General features: G+C 42.5%; 1 protein-coding gene across 2 annotated transcripts in view; it reads right to left on the reverse strand.

Moving 5' to 3' along the window:
* The window catches only part of INPP5A (inositol polyphosphate-5-phosphatase A), a 192,286-nt gene that overhangs the window by 52,788 nt on the left and 121,349 nt on the right, over positions 1–18,149 (reverse strand). For both annotated transcript variants that reach the window (XM_027746326.2, XM_027746325.2), the window contains exon 9: positions 10,798–10,882. In XM_027746326.2, the coding sequence (XP_027602127.1) occupies positions 10,798–10,882 (85 nt within the window). The remainder of the gene's footprint in view (positions 1–10,797; positions 10,883–18,149) is intronic.

Consider the following 18,149-nt stretch of genomic DNA (forward strand, 5'->3'; position numbering starts at 1 on the left):
TCCACTGAACAGATGCTGCATGACTGCACAAAGGGCCAGGAAGCTTTTCAAAATTTTTAAAAAACAAACCTTTCCTTAGAGAAGGAGCAACCTAAATGTTATAGCAATTATTACAGTTGATTTCAGATTCCTGGGCTGCCATTTTGCATATTTTGCTTTGAAGTGTCAAATTCTCATCTCAAATTGGGACTGGGAAAAATGATAATTATGGGAAATTGTATTCTGAGAAAGGTAAAATTGCTGTCTGTATTACTAATAAAGACAGATTTGTGGCTACAGCATGTGGATTGAAAAATCAGCATTTCCTTTAATAACACAAAAATCATAAAATGCAGTGAAGACCAGCACTGAACACAAATTTTTTAGAAATTACCACTGTGTGAGTCCTCCTCAGAGGGGCCAGGGAACAGAATCTGCTGGCCTGTTTCTCACCTCTTTGCTACAGAAATAACAAAGGAAGAACCACGAAGGAGGTAAAAATAACGAGCAGCACATGCTTATTCCGTGGTGCTGAGCAGTTCAGGGTGTGTTTTCTGAACCTTCTTAAAATGAATACTGATATCTATGCTAATTTGCAGGGAAATAGGGACTTTCGGACCAGATCCTGTGAGGCAATGTTAGTGCTGAGAGGGCTGAAGAAGCTGGAAGAAAGAGAAACAAATCTGTCTGCTGAGGAGCTGTGCATGTCTGTATGTACAGGCCTGCACTGTGAGGTACAATCCAACAACGTTCTGGACACCTTTATCCCGACAGCTCCATGGCAGAGATCCCATAAAGAACCAAACGCCGGAGGACTTAAATTCTTCTTGCAAGGGCCAATCCAATAATTGGCTGTAGAGTAAGCATTCAACTGTAGAAATAGGCATTTTTGTCATTTTTATGTATGTTTCAGTGGGATGGAATCAAGCAGAAATAATATAAAAGTGGATTTATTGAGTGATAATTACATACTGAGGAATGTGTTAAAGAAAAGGAAAGAAATGGGACAGGCAGGGATCTGAGAGCTACAAAGTACACCGAAGTTAGCAGGAGGTTGCAGTGTTAGAAGAATTTCGTTCAACTACTAAACAGAGTTGAAAAATTCAGTCTGGCAAGAGAATTTGTTCTGGTATGTGCTTTCTTTAAAAAAACCTGAATTAGAGGATTTCTTTGACTAAAGACTGCACATTTTATTTACTCCTTGTCAAGCCACCAGGTTTATTTCCCTTAAACTTTACTAATATCTTATTTTATTTAGAACCCCTTGAAAATCAAGAATGAATAAAGTTTGTAACGTGTCAAAAAGCTACTCTATCCCTGATAACAGTATGTCTTTCTGTCCTACACTGCACCATCAAGGTATAATGTCCCACTACAAGTGAGTTTTACACACTTTAGGCATCACAGCCTGTCCATTCACCCAGAGGCTGTCCCGTTTACCACTGGTCAGTGCTCAGAAGGTGCCATTGCAAACTTCACAGTAATGACAGAGCTTTTCTCCCAGCAACACTAAATGTGCATCCAAATCTAAATAAAAATAAGGTTGCTCTTTTTTAACAAAATATCGATCTTGGTTCCTTAGTGCACTTTTCTATGACTGTTGAGAAAAAATACTTTCAGGTATCAGGTAATCTGTTAGAGGAATTTTTTACATGTTTTAACATAGGTGCACACACATCCAGAGATTTTGTGCCTTCAGTTCATCAACTCTCACTGTATTTCTAACTCTAACCCAAGAATAAAACTCGCCATTGCAACAAGAATCGCTGATAGAGGCACATCTGATCCCATTCCTTGATTTTCAGATAGATACCAAATTCTTTCTCCCCAATTTTGTTTTCGATAAGCAAGCAAAATATCATTCTTTAATACACGGTAGGTTTGGTTTTTTTTAAATTCCTTCTAGATGTCCATTTATGATAATGAAAATAGGTATACACATGATATTGATATACTGCACATATACAGAGTGCAAGCCTTTCCTTCCCCCACTCTCCTTTTCTTTTATACCATCAGTGGATGCCTTTCAAATACTAGTGCATAATTCATCCATAGATGTTAAAATTTTGTATCACAGTAACACCCAGGAATAAACTGAAATGTAAAAAGAATGCCTTTTTTGCAGTTCTTCTAAAATGACATAATTCTAAAAAAAGGTATTTTACGGCATCTACTCAGGTGATATTTTGCCTCCATTAAGCTCATGAGTTTCTATGCTAGATATAAGCAAAAACCCAATCAATAGGTGGCTTTACTTAAGTACTCATTACAGACTTACACTATGTATTACAATATTCCATTCAATTATTAAAATTACACCTGCTTTGATAACTTTGAAGTCCAGATGTTATTACTGGTTGGTTATATGTGTGTTTTTCTAGCCCCAGCCCCTGCTGTACCATGAGCATCCTTGCCCTGACTGAGAACAGTCGCTTGCCAACGCTTAAAGGTGGAGTGTTCAATGAAGTGCCTCCCGTATTCCGACTCCAGCAACTCCCCATGTTACAGGTGGCAAAACCCTGGCCATGTCAAAAAGTTTGGCAAATACATCTTGGTCTGTTTGTTAATGAGCACATCATCCAGCAGAGATGAACCTACCTCCCTCAGACAGATGAGCAGTTACACTCAGGCAGGCTGCAGCAGATACCCAAATCTGGCATCAGCATCTTATCAACTGGGAGCCATTGGCCAGGTCATTTTTCCATGTGCCCAAAGTCTCAGCCTCTGGACCTGCCAACCTGGGGGAAGCTGCCAGGTCCCTGCAGATAACTCTGGCTGCTTTGTCGGGAGCTCACAGGTACCCACACACCCCTGATGAAAGACGCTCATGCTCCAGGAGCTTTCTTTGCTCATTCAGAGTCTGGGGACGGTGTCTGAACCACACACTCGGAGCTGCCGTGTGCTCTCAGGATCCCCTGCCCTATGGGCACATCCCTGGCAGTCAGAAGCGCTGGGACTGTTCCTATGCCAGCAGGTGATGGATGGATGGATGGATGGATGGATGGATGGCAGGTGTGGGCGCTGGGGACGGGCGCTGCTGGCACCGCTGTCACCCGCCGTCACTGCAGCTGAGGGCACAGCTGCCACCCACAGCCACGGCGACAGCCACGGCCGTGGGCCCAGCTTACAGACCGCGGCATTAATTAGCTTAATGATGCTCTGCCCTACTAGAAAGCACGAGATAATTGTATTTAATTTGTGTACGTTTTAATTACGGCCCGGCAGTGCCAAGTTTGATGAACGCATCGTCTTTTCCGTTCTGCTCTGTCACCGTGTTTGTATTAATTTGCATCTGGAGCAGGAGGGGCTGCTCAGCCCTGCTCAAAGAGACCCTGTTAGTTTTTACAGTGTCATCCTTCACACGGTGACGCTGGGCAGGACCTCTGCCTGCTGATAGCAGTGTCATCCCTTCCTGTGGCCACAAATTAAAAGCAGGTTGACCACATGCTCCAAGACCCTCTGGGGCCCCAAAGGAGGCAGCCGGAGAACAATCCATTCACTCATCTCTCCCCTTATCTGTGATGGAAGTAGAAACAATTGCATCATTTAATTTACTACTGAAACGAGGATATGGCTCATTGGCCCCTCGTTGTTTTGAAGATAGATTTAATTAACCTCCTATGAATCTTGCCAATAACTGTGGCAGCATCAGGATGGAACGGAAGATGTCAAAAAATCAGCTGCAGGGCTGGGTAATGAGCACTTTTCTAGCTTGCTCTGCTGAGGGGACTCATGGCTACAGAGCTTGGCCCCAGCAGAAAGCTGAGGAGCAGATTGAGTTAATACACTACTGACTGACCTCTGGGAATCCACGCTCAGGTTTGCTTTAGACTACTGAGAAAAAGAGAGGTAATTGAATAATTCCTAATAGCCACATATATCTTTAATGCAGAAGCCATTTGCAATCACTGGAAAATAAATAATTGCAATTAACTACACTGTTAAGTAAATATACAGTCCCTTGGGGAAGCAATCTGCATGCTTTTATAAGTCTGGCTACAATATGAAACTCATCACAATGTCTATGAGAGTAATTTATAATGAACATTTAGCAGGTGCCTCAGATGTCTTGTTGCCATTTACATTCATTAATAAAACTCTCCTTACTAGACCTGAAATTGTATGCATTTTAATTTAACAAATCTTTATTACACTTTCATTTTACACATGATTTTTTCCCCAGCATTTCTCTGAGCTTGTAAAGAACATTAAAATCTCTATGAGATGAAGGTATTTACAATGAACTGTCTGAGAAGATAAAACCAATCCAGGATCCTCTGTGCTTTTCTAACTGGAATGAAAATATGATCTGAAGCTTGTAAGTTCTATTTACTTATTTATTTCATGATGTGCAGGTTTATCTCAGAAATAAAGCACTGTGTTTTTTCTTTTACAATGATGGATTAGTATCACTTTACTGCAGGAAGAAGGGAATTGTATTACAGTTTTAAACTACCAGCCACTATGGAGCAGGACCTACAGGAGCTTTTACCACTTGGTCAAGAATTAAATGGATGTACTTGAGATCCTAAATGGACACGTGTAGACACCTGCACATCATCACTGCCCAGGAAAAGTAACAGTGTCTGGTGTGGTTTGGGATAGAGAAGCACAGTTGCATATGCCTACAACTACATACACGTACTCTTCGTGCTATGTTAGTACTTTTAATGCAATCACACTTTACTCGTTTCTCCTGACTACTCACTTGTCAAAGGAGAAAAGTCAGAATTTAAAAAAAGAAATTACTTCTGTGTTTGTAACAATAAGAACATGCAATTCTAACATGCCCTTTTCCTGATGTATTCAAAGTATCTTCTGCAAATACTACTTAGATAAACACACACACACAGAGGCAAATATATGCACCTGACAAGACAGCCAGGTGGTTGGGGATGGTTCTGGTACTGCAAGAGTCTCTCCTGCCAGGTGACCTGTTTTGTCCAGGGAAGCCCACCTGTAACAATGAGGAGGTAATCAAGTATCCACATCCACTTGACCACCTCACTGGGAATCAGCCTTCCAGATCAGTGCTAATTCCCTAATTAACTATTAATCTTTTTAATGACAATTACTAACGGGTCAGTTGTTGGCTGGAGATCCTCGTTAGTGTCCAAAGCATGGGATGAAACAAGTTCAACTTAAAATATTTCTTCAGATTTGAGTAAGATCTAAATCAATTAATCCAACATGAAAAGCTGTTCAACAGCTTTTACTTTGAACAAGAGATGTTTGTTCAAAAGAGAGTGAGACGTGTCTCACAGGAGGAGGTTTTGCGGACACACATCGTGGCAGTGACAGGATTGCTCCTCCAAATTCTGCTAGCCCAAGTTCGCTGAGTAAAGGGATACAATGCCACCACTGGCTTTTTCAGAACGAAAGACCATGTTGTGCCAAGACTGTGTGATCAAATGGAAATTATGTGATTCACTGTAGCCATCAGCAATACAGTGGGAGCTAAAAAGTCACGCCAGAATGAAGTCATTCCTATTTTACTGGATAATATAAAATCACATGGTCAGAGGTGGCAGAGAGGCACAGTGCAAGTGAATGATGGAGCCAGATATGCAACTTCTTATGAGCAGTTATTACCTTTTAAAAAACATTTAATCAGCAATTTCAGTCATGGCTTACCAAAGGGCTGCTTGGCAGAAATCTAGAAAGGAAATATCCTGGTTGAGTGTAACACATGGAACAGACAGGGTGGGTGGACAAGCTGAATTCTGAGTTTTAAGAGGAAAACTTTGCTTTTTGTTGTGCAGGTAGAGCTTGAAAGTTTTTTGAAGGCCAAAACGACTGGAATCCTGTTGGTACCTTTACAAATCTTCATACACGATACACTTAATCCCTCTCCAGCTCACCTACCGCCAACCCTAACAAAATGCCCTGTTTTTTCCTGGATACGAGGCAAGGATATGGTTTACCTAGAGCAAATGGATTTTGCAATTAATGTGACTTTCCCCTAAAGCCTGATGGTTTGCAAACTGAGCTTTGTGTTACTGAGCTGCAGTTCTTGGGACTGAGGAACACACAATTACATTTCTTTTTTCCCTGGGAGTACAAGGAACTTTAACAGATTTTTGAATCAGCAGTCTCAGACAGAAACAGGGTTTCATTCCCAAACAGTCAAAATAAGCCTGGTTTCTTAAGCCTGTCCTTTCCTAAAATGGGCATATTGGATTAGGAAGACTTATAGGTAAGAGTTTTAGTGTGGATTTTTTTAAATATGAAAATACAGTAATTCTCAAAGATTATTACAGACTGTTACCGTGGCCAGCTGATCAAAAAAATACTCTTCCTTGTTCTAGACCCACCTAAAACACTTGAATGGCGACTTAAATAGAGCAGGACTGGTAAACTGGCTCACTGAGACAGAAGGAGAAATGCTTCTCTGGATGAGCACAGCTGAGGCTGTGATGGGATGCTCCGGGCTGGGCAGGGAACAGGAGAGGAGGCAGCTCTGGACAGACACGCTGCAGGTACCGCCAGGCTCCAGCACAGGAGCTCCTGGACCAGTAGGAAGGGGAAATCTCTCTTTTTTAAAACTTCTCTAACAAAGAAGGGGAAAGAGCAGCTCTGCATGTGACAGACCCAAAGTGTCAGGCCACATGGACATGGTGCATGGGCAGCCCCACACATACTGACAGGGATCACAACCCTCTCACTGGCACTTCCACAGATCCACGTGAATGAGGAGTCAAGGAGAGATTTATGGGACCAATTCTGCTTCCACACTTACACCAGCAAGTGTTCGTGGAGTTTACAGAAAATAGTAGATGCTAATAAGTTGTTTCAGTCTAAAAATAGAGAGGTAAAAGTAGAGATCAGAATGGCCTTGGACCTGATCACAGCATGAAACCCCGTGAGCTCTGCAGCAGCCACTACAGGGGAGAGCAGCCTGCTCCCCAGGACTGACAGCACAGAATAAACTTATTTCCTCCACGTGGTCTCTCACAGTCACTTTGTTTCTCTAATTTCTCACCAAAACCAAAAGGAACCAGTTCTTCGTAATAAACCTCCTCAATCATTCCTCCACAACCTCCCGTTCCCTTCTTACCCTTAATGTGTCCAGGCATTATTATCCTGGTTTTATTCAGGTGACAGCCAAGTAGTAGAAGTAATTTAATTTCAGAACTTACAAGCCTGTACCCTATTACCTTTTTACGAACCAAAGCACTAACTCATAATAATTTTTAAATTTCTGGAATATCCTTCAACCTCAGCCTACAGTATGTCTCACTGCTGCTGCAAATTTCTTTAAAGTCACCTCATCAAATCTCCTTTTAACTCAACTTTAGAAGACAATTTTCCTGAAGTAGAAAAGGTACCTTTGTCATGCACGCTACTACAAATTTGCAATGTAGCTCTGAAAAGTGCAAAGATTACACTGACCTGTCTGTGTTAGCTTTAAAACAGATGAGAACAGAACTCCTGGAAAAGTTAAGAGAACCATCTTCTATGTAAAGAAACATCAATTCATGTTTCTATGAAATGCTGTGACAGTACTTGTACTAGAGACAGTGCAGAGAAGCTGATATAGACTAGAATTCATAGGCAAACTAATATAAAAGTCCATATAATTTTTTATGTTGTACACACTTCCATATATGCTGGGAATAGAGGTGCTGGAAGATACCTTGACGCAGTGGGCAAATAATCAGAATGCTGCACCACCCAAAAAGTCTAGCATTTAAAAAAAAATTCAGTAGGCAAAGCAAAATCCTCAGCCACCTTTCCCTATGCAGGATTAATTGAAGTTATCTGGCCATCAGACAGAACAGTCAGGTCTTGGAGTTCAAACCCAGGGAAATGTAGATCTTTCTTTTGCAGTTACTGCCTTACTAAATACACTTCCTACCTCCAAGGGTTACTTTTGGAAACCCTCATGGTACAAAAGGTGAGGAGCAGAGGATGTCCTCAGGCACTCCCTGAAGGCATGGCTGGCTGGCAGCAGCACCAGGTGCCTGTGCTTTGCAGGCCAGAACAGGGAGGTTCCTTCCACGAGGCTGGACTCTAATGGAAGGCAAAGCACTGGTGTTCCACTCCTTTATGGAGAGGGACCAGCCCCCAGCTTGGCTGCACAGCCTGATCAGGATGTGCCAGGATCTGGCCCTGACAGTGCTGCCGGAGCGGGTCAGGAACTGACACAGCAAACACACTCAAAGATTCACCGGAGCCACTTCAGCAACAGCACCTGGCATTGCCCATGTGCCGGTAACAACCCCCCCCAATTACTCCAGCAACAGGAAACCAGATTTTCCTAGCAAGGAAATCAATGTGACTTAAGATTAAGGTTCCCATAAATGTTCAATAAATTATATATTAATGATTTATTGCCTATTAATTATTAATTAATAAGCGTGACATTTTTGACATGTGATTTAGGACACTGCACTTCGGGATCTGGACTCCACATTTTGAACAGCTCTCGGATTCTGCCTTTATACGGCATAACTGGGAAATCCTTTAGAAATACACTTTATTCTTAGTGTTTGCTCTAAGCACAGTCTGCATTTCCACAATGTATTTCCACACCTATTGCTCGTAGTATCTCAGTGTCCAAGTGTTCAGCACACTGTGGTCTCAAGAGGGAAATCAAAAGGTCAGCAAGGAAACTAGAGATAAATTTAGTAATATACACAAAGATGACAGGTCAATGGATTAACCCTTAAGACCCCCAGTATTAACTACACTGCTGAATAGTCCAGAGAGTGGTTAATACCCATTTGCACAGGCACATGTTCAAACGTCAGAAGGGACTGGGATGTCCTTTGGAGCAGGAGGTTCCCAGCTGAGCACAGGCTCACACTTGGGCACGTTGGGGACATGAGCACCTCTGGCCATTCTTGTTCCTGCTCTGCCACTGCAGCTGTGCCAGGCCCTGGCCCGATCTGGGGAAATGGCACAGCCAAGTCACACCATCGACAAACCACGCTGTGAAGGGATTTGGGACTGGATCGTACATACCTTACACACAACTAGACCATCAGGTCCCATCTAGTACAATTCCAACTAGAGATGGCCTGTAGCCCTGCCCTTCCAAGCTATACTTTAGGAAGTGAGCTGTCTCCCAGGAGCTGAACAGTGCTGTGCAGTGACTGCTGACTCCCTCAGGACTGTCCCAGTGCCCAGAGCTGTCCAAGGCATGGTGCTGTACAGTCACTTCTGTGGAGCAAACTGCATGAGACAACCACTTCTTGAAGCTTTTGGATCTGTGACATACGAATTCATAAACTGCACCAAGTGCAGAACACTACAAAACAAACTTAATGTGACTTTACCTGTGCATGTGTAAATTATTCATGGAAGTTTCTATATCACCTTTAATTATGCTTAAATAATGTTGCAGAATAGCTGTGTAAAGTTCTGCTTAATGGAGTATGCTGCTTCTCCAAAAGATCAAAAGAAAATCTGTATTACTCTACTGCTTTGTGCACTCACACAAGCATACACTTTAGCTAGGAAGAATATGGAAATTAATTTAATTCATCTCCCAATTACACCTTGTGTACTCAAATGCAGCAACATTACCCAGCAGGGGTAAAACATTCCCAAGATGCAGAGTTCTGTGTCAGGGTAAGAACCCCCTGTGCTCAGTTGTGCAGCTCGCTCAGTTTGCATCCTCTGGGGTTGGTGACAGTATTTTGTTTGATGTGGTTCATTCTGAAACTCACAGATATAAATGTAGAAATCTTAATCTATTGGTACCAAAGCAAACACCCTCTGCAGTTTCAGTCCTGGAGACTGCTGGCAGTGAGTGAGTCAGGAAAAACTTGAAGCACCCTTCATCAGTACTGGGTGCAGGAGATTGCTGCAGAGTGACTGACAGGTGTTCTCAGACAGGAACATCCTTAGGAATAACATCACACCACTACTGAGGAAAAAACAGGCATAATAGTTCAAAACCAAGTGATCTCTGAACATGAATGATAACCATGGCAGCTGCAGCATAGCAGAGCAGGATTTAGCCCTTAACATATGCAGTATGAAGCTGTATATTCTGAATTAGTGACTTGACTTTTGTTTCAATTATGCTTTAAGCTTGTTGGTTAAATGACTGCACTGTATCAAGGAGTCCAAGAAGGAAGTTATTAGTTCCATATGCAGTGCTGTAAAGTCAAGTTCCTGTTTTTCAATAGATGAAGGACTAATCACCATGTAAGGAAGGAGAAAGGTACCACCCCTGGATGGGGGGAGCCTACATTTGACACACAGGACACTTATTTCCCACTGTTTGATTTACAAAATTACAACTTTTGGCTTAAAAGATACATTCCTGCCTGCAAGGACACCAAAAAGACACCTCAGTACTTGTGAGAATTAAAGTGTGAAAACCAGGAGATTAAACTGGTTTTCAGGCTGAGTATTATTTCTGACCCCATGTTACCCGGAGCTGAGCTTCAGCAGTCAAGTCAAGGTGATCTCAACTCATAATGAAAAAGGTTTAGTACATTCTTTTTTAATACAAATGTCCCAGTCACCTTCCACACTGAGATGCTATTGGCACTGATGGCTGCCTGTACTTTGAAGTGTGAAGTTCTACCATGGACATTTAGGAAATGCCTCTTATTTTTTCCCCAGAGCAGAAATGTAACCCAGTGCTTCTTCTGAGTGCAGGAACTGCACTGTGAGCTCTAGGGAGATGGCAAAAGTCACAATTAGTTACTTGTCAGATGTTCCTGTTAAAAGTAGTCTTGACAAAGTCTGATGTCAATATTATCATTACTTTGTTAAGTCATGTTTAGCTTTCCACAGGAAAAAATATTTGAGAAATCAAACCTGGTAGTGTCTACAACAGAAGAAAAAGAGAAGTCCTACCTCAACTACTGCTTTGGCATCCAGTCTAAAGTTGAAATCTCCAAAGACAAAATACGAAACTTTCTCAAACCGCTGATCTATAATTCTGGAAAAAAAATGAAAACAGAACAAACCTGTCATTCTTTACATACATGCAAGGATGCACAAAAACACATATGTTGTCTTTAAGCACAGTCTCAGAAATAATTATTGGAACCATCAAAACTACAAGTTTATACTGGACCAATACATTAAGCCTATTTTTCAGTTGATTTGCTTTGCTTAGGCAATTCTATCACCAGTCCCTGCACAACAGTGCATTTGGTTTCCCCTTCCTGCCTGACAGAGCAGACTGGGGGAAAGCACGTTTGCAGCAGTTTCTACAAATCACACAGAAGCAGCATTTGGACATCATGGAAATCCTGAGAGCATCATGGAAGTCCTCCACACCTTGGAAAGCTTAAGGATACAGTTTTGGGCTGGGCACCTAAGAATCAGGAGCCCCGAATTAGCAGTGGGTTTAGAGTATGTTTGAGTTTGCTGATGTCTAAGTAACGTTTACCAGTGTCTGTGAGTACTCTAAGAGCCACATGAGGAGTGATGTGGTAGGGCTAAACATCCATCATCCCATAGAGCATCCCTGGTTCCCAGTTCAGCTACAGTTCCCTGGAGACAGCTCTCTGTGCTGTGCATAGCAGACTACTGAGGCTGTAGCTAACACCTAAGAGGTGATCACTCCAGCTGTGCAGTGAAGATTAACTCTTTCCTCAAGCCTTTGCTCAGTCCTGCCCAGAGAGACACAGCATTACTGTCCATCTTTCAAATCTTGTGTTATTAAAAACTGTCATGATATTATTAGCTGTTCTGTTGTTAACAACAGTTGTCTGGCAGTCCCAACAATTGCAATTTTACAGCTTCTGGGGATCTTGGCACTTGGAATCCACTGAGTCACGCTTATTTTCAAACCAGGAATCAATACAGCTCATCTCCTATCAGTGGCTGAGAAAGATACAAAACACCCAAAATTCAACTGCCACAGCCACAAAGAATTTACACAGACAAAATATACAAAACCCCACCCTGGTACCCTGGGTGTGCAAGGTGTGAGAACTAAGGAACAAATGCAGGCAATAAGCTGTGAACATTCTGGGATACATGAACATGTAAGTGTTACAGTGCCAGAAAGCCCAGGTGAGCCTGGGGCAGGGCCCACACAGACAGGTGCAGGGTTATCCAGCAGTGCTGGGCAGGAGGCTCCCCAGCACACACTGCCTGGAGAGGAGGCACTTTTTACAAGTCCCGATGCATTACATCCATTTAGACTTCTCTCAAAGCTTTAAAGATACAGCATTGGATCTGCAGTGAGATACTGCTGCTCCTCTGAAAACATCTCAGCTTTTGTCAACAGTAATCTATTATGTAAGGAATATTATTCTATGGAAAACATAGTGTGCATTGGGCCTAAGACAGTGATCATTTGAAGAAAATCTTTTGCAAAGACTTTTTCTGGTATGAAAATCTCCAGTCCTCCATTCAGCTGACAGATTATTGCAGGCATTGTTAATAAATACTGCCCACTGTCAGCTCCCAGGGAGTTCTGAGACAAACCTGTCACTCCTGACCTGCACGAAACATTAGTTTGATTAGTGCCCTCATGGCACACTGAAGGAAAATAAGAACTTAAAACTTAAACCATTTACAGTGTCACAGTTTGCTAACACTATCACAGCAAAACTGGATCCACATTTAAACATCAGAACAACTGATTTTGCTTTACCAACTGTCCTGATTCATATTTCAGCTTTGACTCTGCTCATTGCCATTTACTGCTGACAGAGGAATGACAGATATTGCAGGAATGACATCAAGGTCCATTGAAGGCCTCTTAAAACAAATTGGGATTATGAGAGCCATGCCTGTGATTGTATTATGCAAAGACATATTTTCCAAATAAACAGACCATTCCAAAAATAGTCCACGAAAATGCCTCCAAACTGATGAACAAACCAGCTGATTAGTCTGCTTCTGGCCAATTAATTAAAACTCAGTCATTTCATAGTCCTGCACATTACCTGATTTAAACATGACTTGCGTACAAATCAATGCCAGCTTTACAACTGATAATTTTATCCAGTTTCTCTCCTTGTAGCTTGTCTTGTTGGACATTTCAGAAAGAGTGTCTCATGCCAGACTGAAGTAAGACTCCAAATGTTACTTCTCCACAATAATGCTCCAAGTGGTTTCTGACTCATCTCTTTTCACAGGTGGTGAAATTCAGGTGTACAGGAAAATTCCCAACAGTGACACAGCAAGGGATACACACAATTATGTACTTATTAAGTGATCTGTGGTACCTAACAATTAAATATCCTTTAAATGACTCAACTCAATACAGGTATGTAACCTACTGTCCTTGTCTTGGAACTTACTATTAGTTCAAGAGTTCCCAAATCTCAGACCTCTTTCTGCAGTTTGGGACTGTTGAGATGAAACACTCCCTGGTGCCTACAGCTGCCCTGAATCAATGGCACAAGAATTTGGAGTCTGACTCTCCTAGAGATGGCAATAAGGAAGAGTACAGCAATATCCTGGCACTTAGGGGACTGGCACAGAGGGAACTGGGACAGAAATGGGGCCAGTCTGGCCAGGGACACAAAGGGCAGGTGTCACGACTGGTGTGAGAGCTAAATAAAAGTGCTCTGTTCCTCGTGTTTCTGTGTTCTGAGCCACAACATGCATAGTTCAGCACGTGTACAGGCACAGAGAACTCAGAAGACCATGGTTTTTTAACAAGAATGAGTGCTTGCAGATGAGCAAGGAAGGTTTCCACATCAATGTTACTCTCCTTTGCTATTTCTTTCTATAAAAATACCCTTCCTTTAACCACGAATCAACTAGTCCTTCAAAAATGTTGCCCTGAATCACTCAATGGAGTGATAAATCTGAATCATATAAAAAGTAAGCAGCTAATCCATGTCACCAGCATAAATCCTATGGTTTTAATGGGAGGAGCCAGTGCCATTTCCTTTAACAACTTTTACCAGAGCATCACAAAGGGATGACTGAAGGTTGTATTCCTGCACAACATTAAACAGCTTACGACACAACAGGTGATTCAGTTAAAGATTTCATGACTGTACAGAAGCCACAAATATTTCCCTCCCACAACTCTATGTGCCAGTACACACAACAGATCATTGATGCCTTCGCTGGTCGTGCTGCTTGTTGTGACCCGTGCAGGGCGACCAGGAGGGACAGGCATTCAGGGTGGATCCAAAGCTGAATGCAAATGAAACTAAAAACTTTTCCAACAGATGACAGCCCAGAAAGAGAAGTCTGCATCTTGAAAAGGCTGGAAGAACATGTTCATTCTTCGCAATCTTTGCCCTTGCTCAAGAAAGAATCGCTTATGGGAAATGAGTTCGTTTGCACTCAGAACATACCACAGAAAGATCTTTTACTTCTGTGCATTTTGGAAATCAATATAACAAATTCAATCTGGCAAATCAGCAACACCAGGAAGAAAGCATGTTCCTCCTGTCTGGGCTTACTGATGTCTCTGGTAAACCTTAGAGTGTACAACTATAAGCACCACAGATGATTTCTCTTCTACCAGTTCTGCAAACACAGAACTTGCAACTGCACAAGGAGTTCTTGGTAACCGGTAAGATTCTTCACACCTGGAACACATTATCTTAATTATTTTGCATTTTCAAATCATTTATACATTTTTAAGTGATAGCTCTACCCTGAATGTCTTCTAGACTAGTTGGGTTTGTCTGTTTCTTTTCACATTTTGTTGTATTTTGAGAAGAGGCAGACGAGTTGAACGGAAGAGCTGAAGAGCTTTTTAGCTATAACAGGGCAGTAAGAGAAGGAAACACTCGAGCAATTGTAACCTCAAGTACAGTTTACAGTCCAAGGTAGTCACATGCTGAAATGTTTTGATAAGTCAAATCCGTGGTTCACACTTTTTTTAAGAAGTAAACTCGACTGTCACTTCTAAGAGTGCAAATTAATGCTAAATTACTATAAGAATTTCTTTGTTGCAAAATAAAGACATATAATTCTTATTTCGGTCTAACAGCTGCAATTTGGCTCATGTTGGGCATCAGCAAGAGCTTTACAGGCCCAGAAAGAAGCTCCTGTGTCTGCACTGGAGATGTCCTTGCTCTGCTGTGTTGGTCAGACTTTGAGCAAACCCCCTCCCCTCAGCAGAGCTTTTGGCATGGCACACCCTGACACCCTGTCCTGTGACAAAACCATCTGTTATTCTCAGGGCACCAGGAGAATTATGAGAAATCTTCAACCTCCCTGAGCTGTGCCACTCAGCAGCTTCATCCTGGGCTGACCAGCCCGGCTGGGATGGGAGCACAGATGACCGAGGAAGAGGTCACACAAATGCCACGGTGGAAGCAGGTGCTTAGCATCTGCTCTGGAGCCTGGGTACCCCAAATTACTCTGCTGTAAGGACACACCTCTCAGCCCGGATGGCAGTGTCAGGTACGTGACTGTCAGGGGATGTTTTCTCAAAGACACTTAGGAAATGCCACATCCCTACCAAGACTAAAACAAGGAAGAGGCAGAGATCCCTCTTCTCCTCAATACAATCTGGGGAATCTGGGTCTATTTATTAATTTCAGTTGCTGCAGAGAACAGAAATCAGTGCAATCCTAAAACGAACAATTCTGTGTTACTGGAATCACTGAAATCCTTTTGTAATTTACTTTATTTTGAAGTAAATCATTAAAGTAGTTTACAATTAAAGTTACTTCATGAAAGGCACCTCTCCTACAAACACTGTATGGCGCACTGTATATACACTTCAAAGCACTGAAATTCAGCCAGAAAATAACAGGACAATCAGAAACATGACTGACTTCCCCTTGCTTTCATACTTCTCCCCCTCCCATAGTGTGGCAAGAACGGAAAAGACACGGAAGTGGATAAATATCAGCAATTTGGTCATGGAAGAGAGCAGCTGAACATGATTCAGTGTGACAGGAGGCACTGTGATTTGGCTAAACCATTTCTCAGGGCACTTTGTAAGGAGGATCAGCAGCATTATTCTTTTAATAGCCATGTCTAATGCAATAGCCAGCTGGGTTTTGTCTCAGACCAAGGTATCAGCATCAGGTCAGAAGGTAACATTCTGTTTACACGATTATTTCCTAAAGCACTTATCTTCTCCTCGGTGTGAAAGTTGACTTTTCTGTTTGTAAGGAGGCCTAAAGAATTGAGGGAATGGGAAAAATTAGCTACACTGAGCTGGAGCTGAATGGCATTAGGTGGGAGGTCTGAGAAAGGCTGTGGCGGCGCTCAGCAGGACACCTTATTAGCCGCGTCACCGCAGTTCATTCAGGCAAGCCATACCAGTGTCACCAGCATTCCCACACAAAGACAAAGTTCTTCACACAGTCTATAAACATGCCTCCCTGGCCAATTCATCCTAACTTGACACCACTGAAAAGAGGGCCTTGAGGGTTTTGGGTTTTTTAAACACAACAATAACATAACAAAACAAAACAAAAACCGTGCAGCTCTGCCAAGCAGGCTGAATGGGGGAGAAGGAGGGACACTGTCACATTTCTTGGGAAGGAACAATCCAGGGGTCAAGCCATATTTTATTCAGTGAGCAAATTTTTATAATAACTAAATGTGTTTAAGCCAAATACCAGCTAATATGAGCCCTTACATCTTCCTTCTGGGGTAAGATGCCATCTCTCCACGATCTCTTTTTTCTGCACATTAGCCACACATGGGAGTTTCAGGCACAAAAGCTTTTACAAAGGACACAGAATAGAAACTTTTAGAAAGGACACAGTTTGGGTTGGAAGGGACCTTAGCATGTGACTGCCTGTATAAAATGTCCTCTCCTAAGGAAAGTAATACGAAGATCACAAATAGCATGCAGAGATGAGAGGACAGCTCACTCTGGTTGTGGCCATTGTTTCTCTGGTGAATCTGCTCACCTTGTTTATTGCTGAGCTGAGCAGAGCTTGGAACCACAGGTTCTGTGTGGAGCTGAGCCAGCAGAAGCAGCACTGGGGTCCATCCCTGCAGGGACCGCACAACCCTCTCGCACTGGGTAAATCGTTCAGGGAACACGTGGGGCCACTCACACACTCGATGTCAGAGCCTGGGCCCCTGGCCCCATCCATGCAGGAGTCACAGTGCCAAAGACATCATCGACTCACCTTTCTTGGCCAGTGAGGGTCTTACCCCAATGGGGAATGTTTGGAAAGGGGGAAAAGAAAAAAAAAGGCAGAAAGTGACTTGGCCATCCCATTGGCGGGAGCCAAGAGCTGCTCTGGAGGTGGCAGGTGACCTACGGATAAGAAGGTTATACACACCTTCTTTTCCACCGACCTGTAATGCCAGAGGTAGTAACAGCTCCTGCAGTGACTTCTGGTGGAATGTCACGGAACAACAACAATGAAACCTCTCTTCTGCCACAGCCATGTCTAGGAACTGAAGACCAAGAGGACGAAAATACTAGGTTTTGGCTTACACCAACCCCGACACAGGACTACCGTGCGGCTGTTCAGATTTCTGCTGTTCCTATCTCCATTGCTTTTTCCTTTCTGAGTTTTACTTGGAGATCAGCTTGCAAACCTGCACCTCGAGAGCTGGTCCCTGGGGTGTCCACCTCTAGTAGAGGTTTCAGAAACAGCTTTGAAACAGAACCCCATCCTGTCCTGCATATCACCCCCCTCCTGCAGCCCCGACGGTGCTCAGCGTGCACCCGTTTGCAATTCCAAATACACATTTGGGGACAAATTCCAGAAAAATCCCCATCAATTCTGAGAACAAGTTACCTGTGACTGACTGTCTAAGTGTGCCTCAAAAGCCTTAATAGAAGTGCCTTCATTGGCATGCCCAAGGTGGTGTAGCACTGTCATTAAAAAGATAAAGTTTATAATATTTTTGTGCCTTGTTCTTTCTGATATAATGGCTAAAACCTATTAATAACACCAAAACATCTCAAAAGGTCAAGCACCATACAGCAAGATGAAGGGAATTGTCAAGAAGCTTAGGCAATCATCTTAGCACTCAAGACATTTGCCAGGGCTGTTTAACTAATATGTGATGTTCACTTTTAATTTCAATATAGTGCCATTTGGACAAAAATGCTGTATTTTTTAATTAATTACAATGTCAGCAGCTATTAAGATTAAAAGAAAGACCACATCAATAATAAATACTTAATCCAAAGAAAGGATTACAAGAAGAGCAATAAAAATCAATTTTTAGAGCTGGAAAATTGTGACTTTTTCCTCACTTGACTGGTATTTTCATTATATTGACAAACCCATGATCTTACCTGACACTGACATTCGCCTAATGAAATAGCAGCCCTGGATAATGATGTA

Source organism: Pipra filicauda, unplaced genomic scaffold (assembly GCF_003945595.2).
Source record: "Pipra filicauda isolate LSUMZ 115617 unplaced genomic scaffold, ASM394559v2 scaffold150_size2825430_pilon, whole genome shotgun sequence".
NCBI lineage: Eukaryota > Metazoa > Chordata > Aves > Passeriformes > Pipridae > Pipra > Pipra filicauda.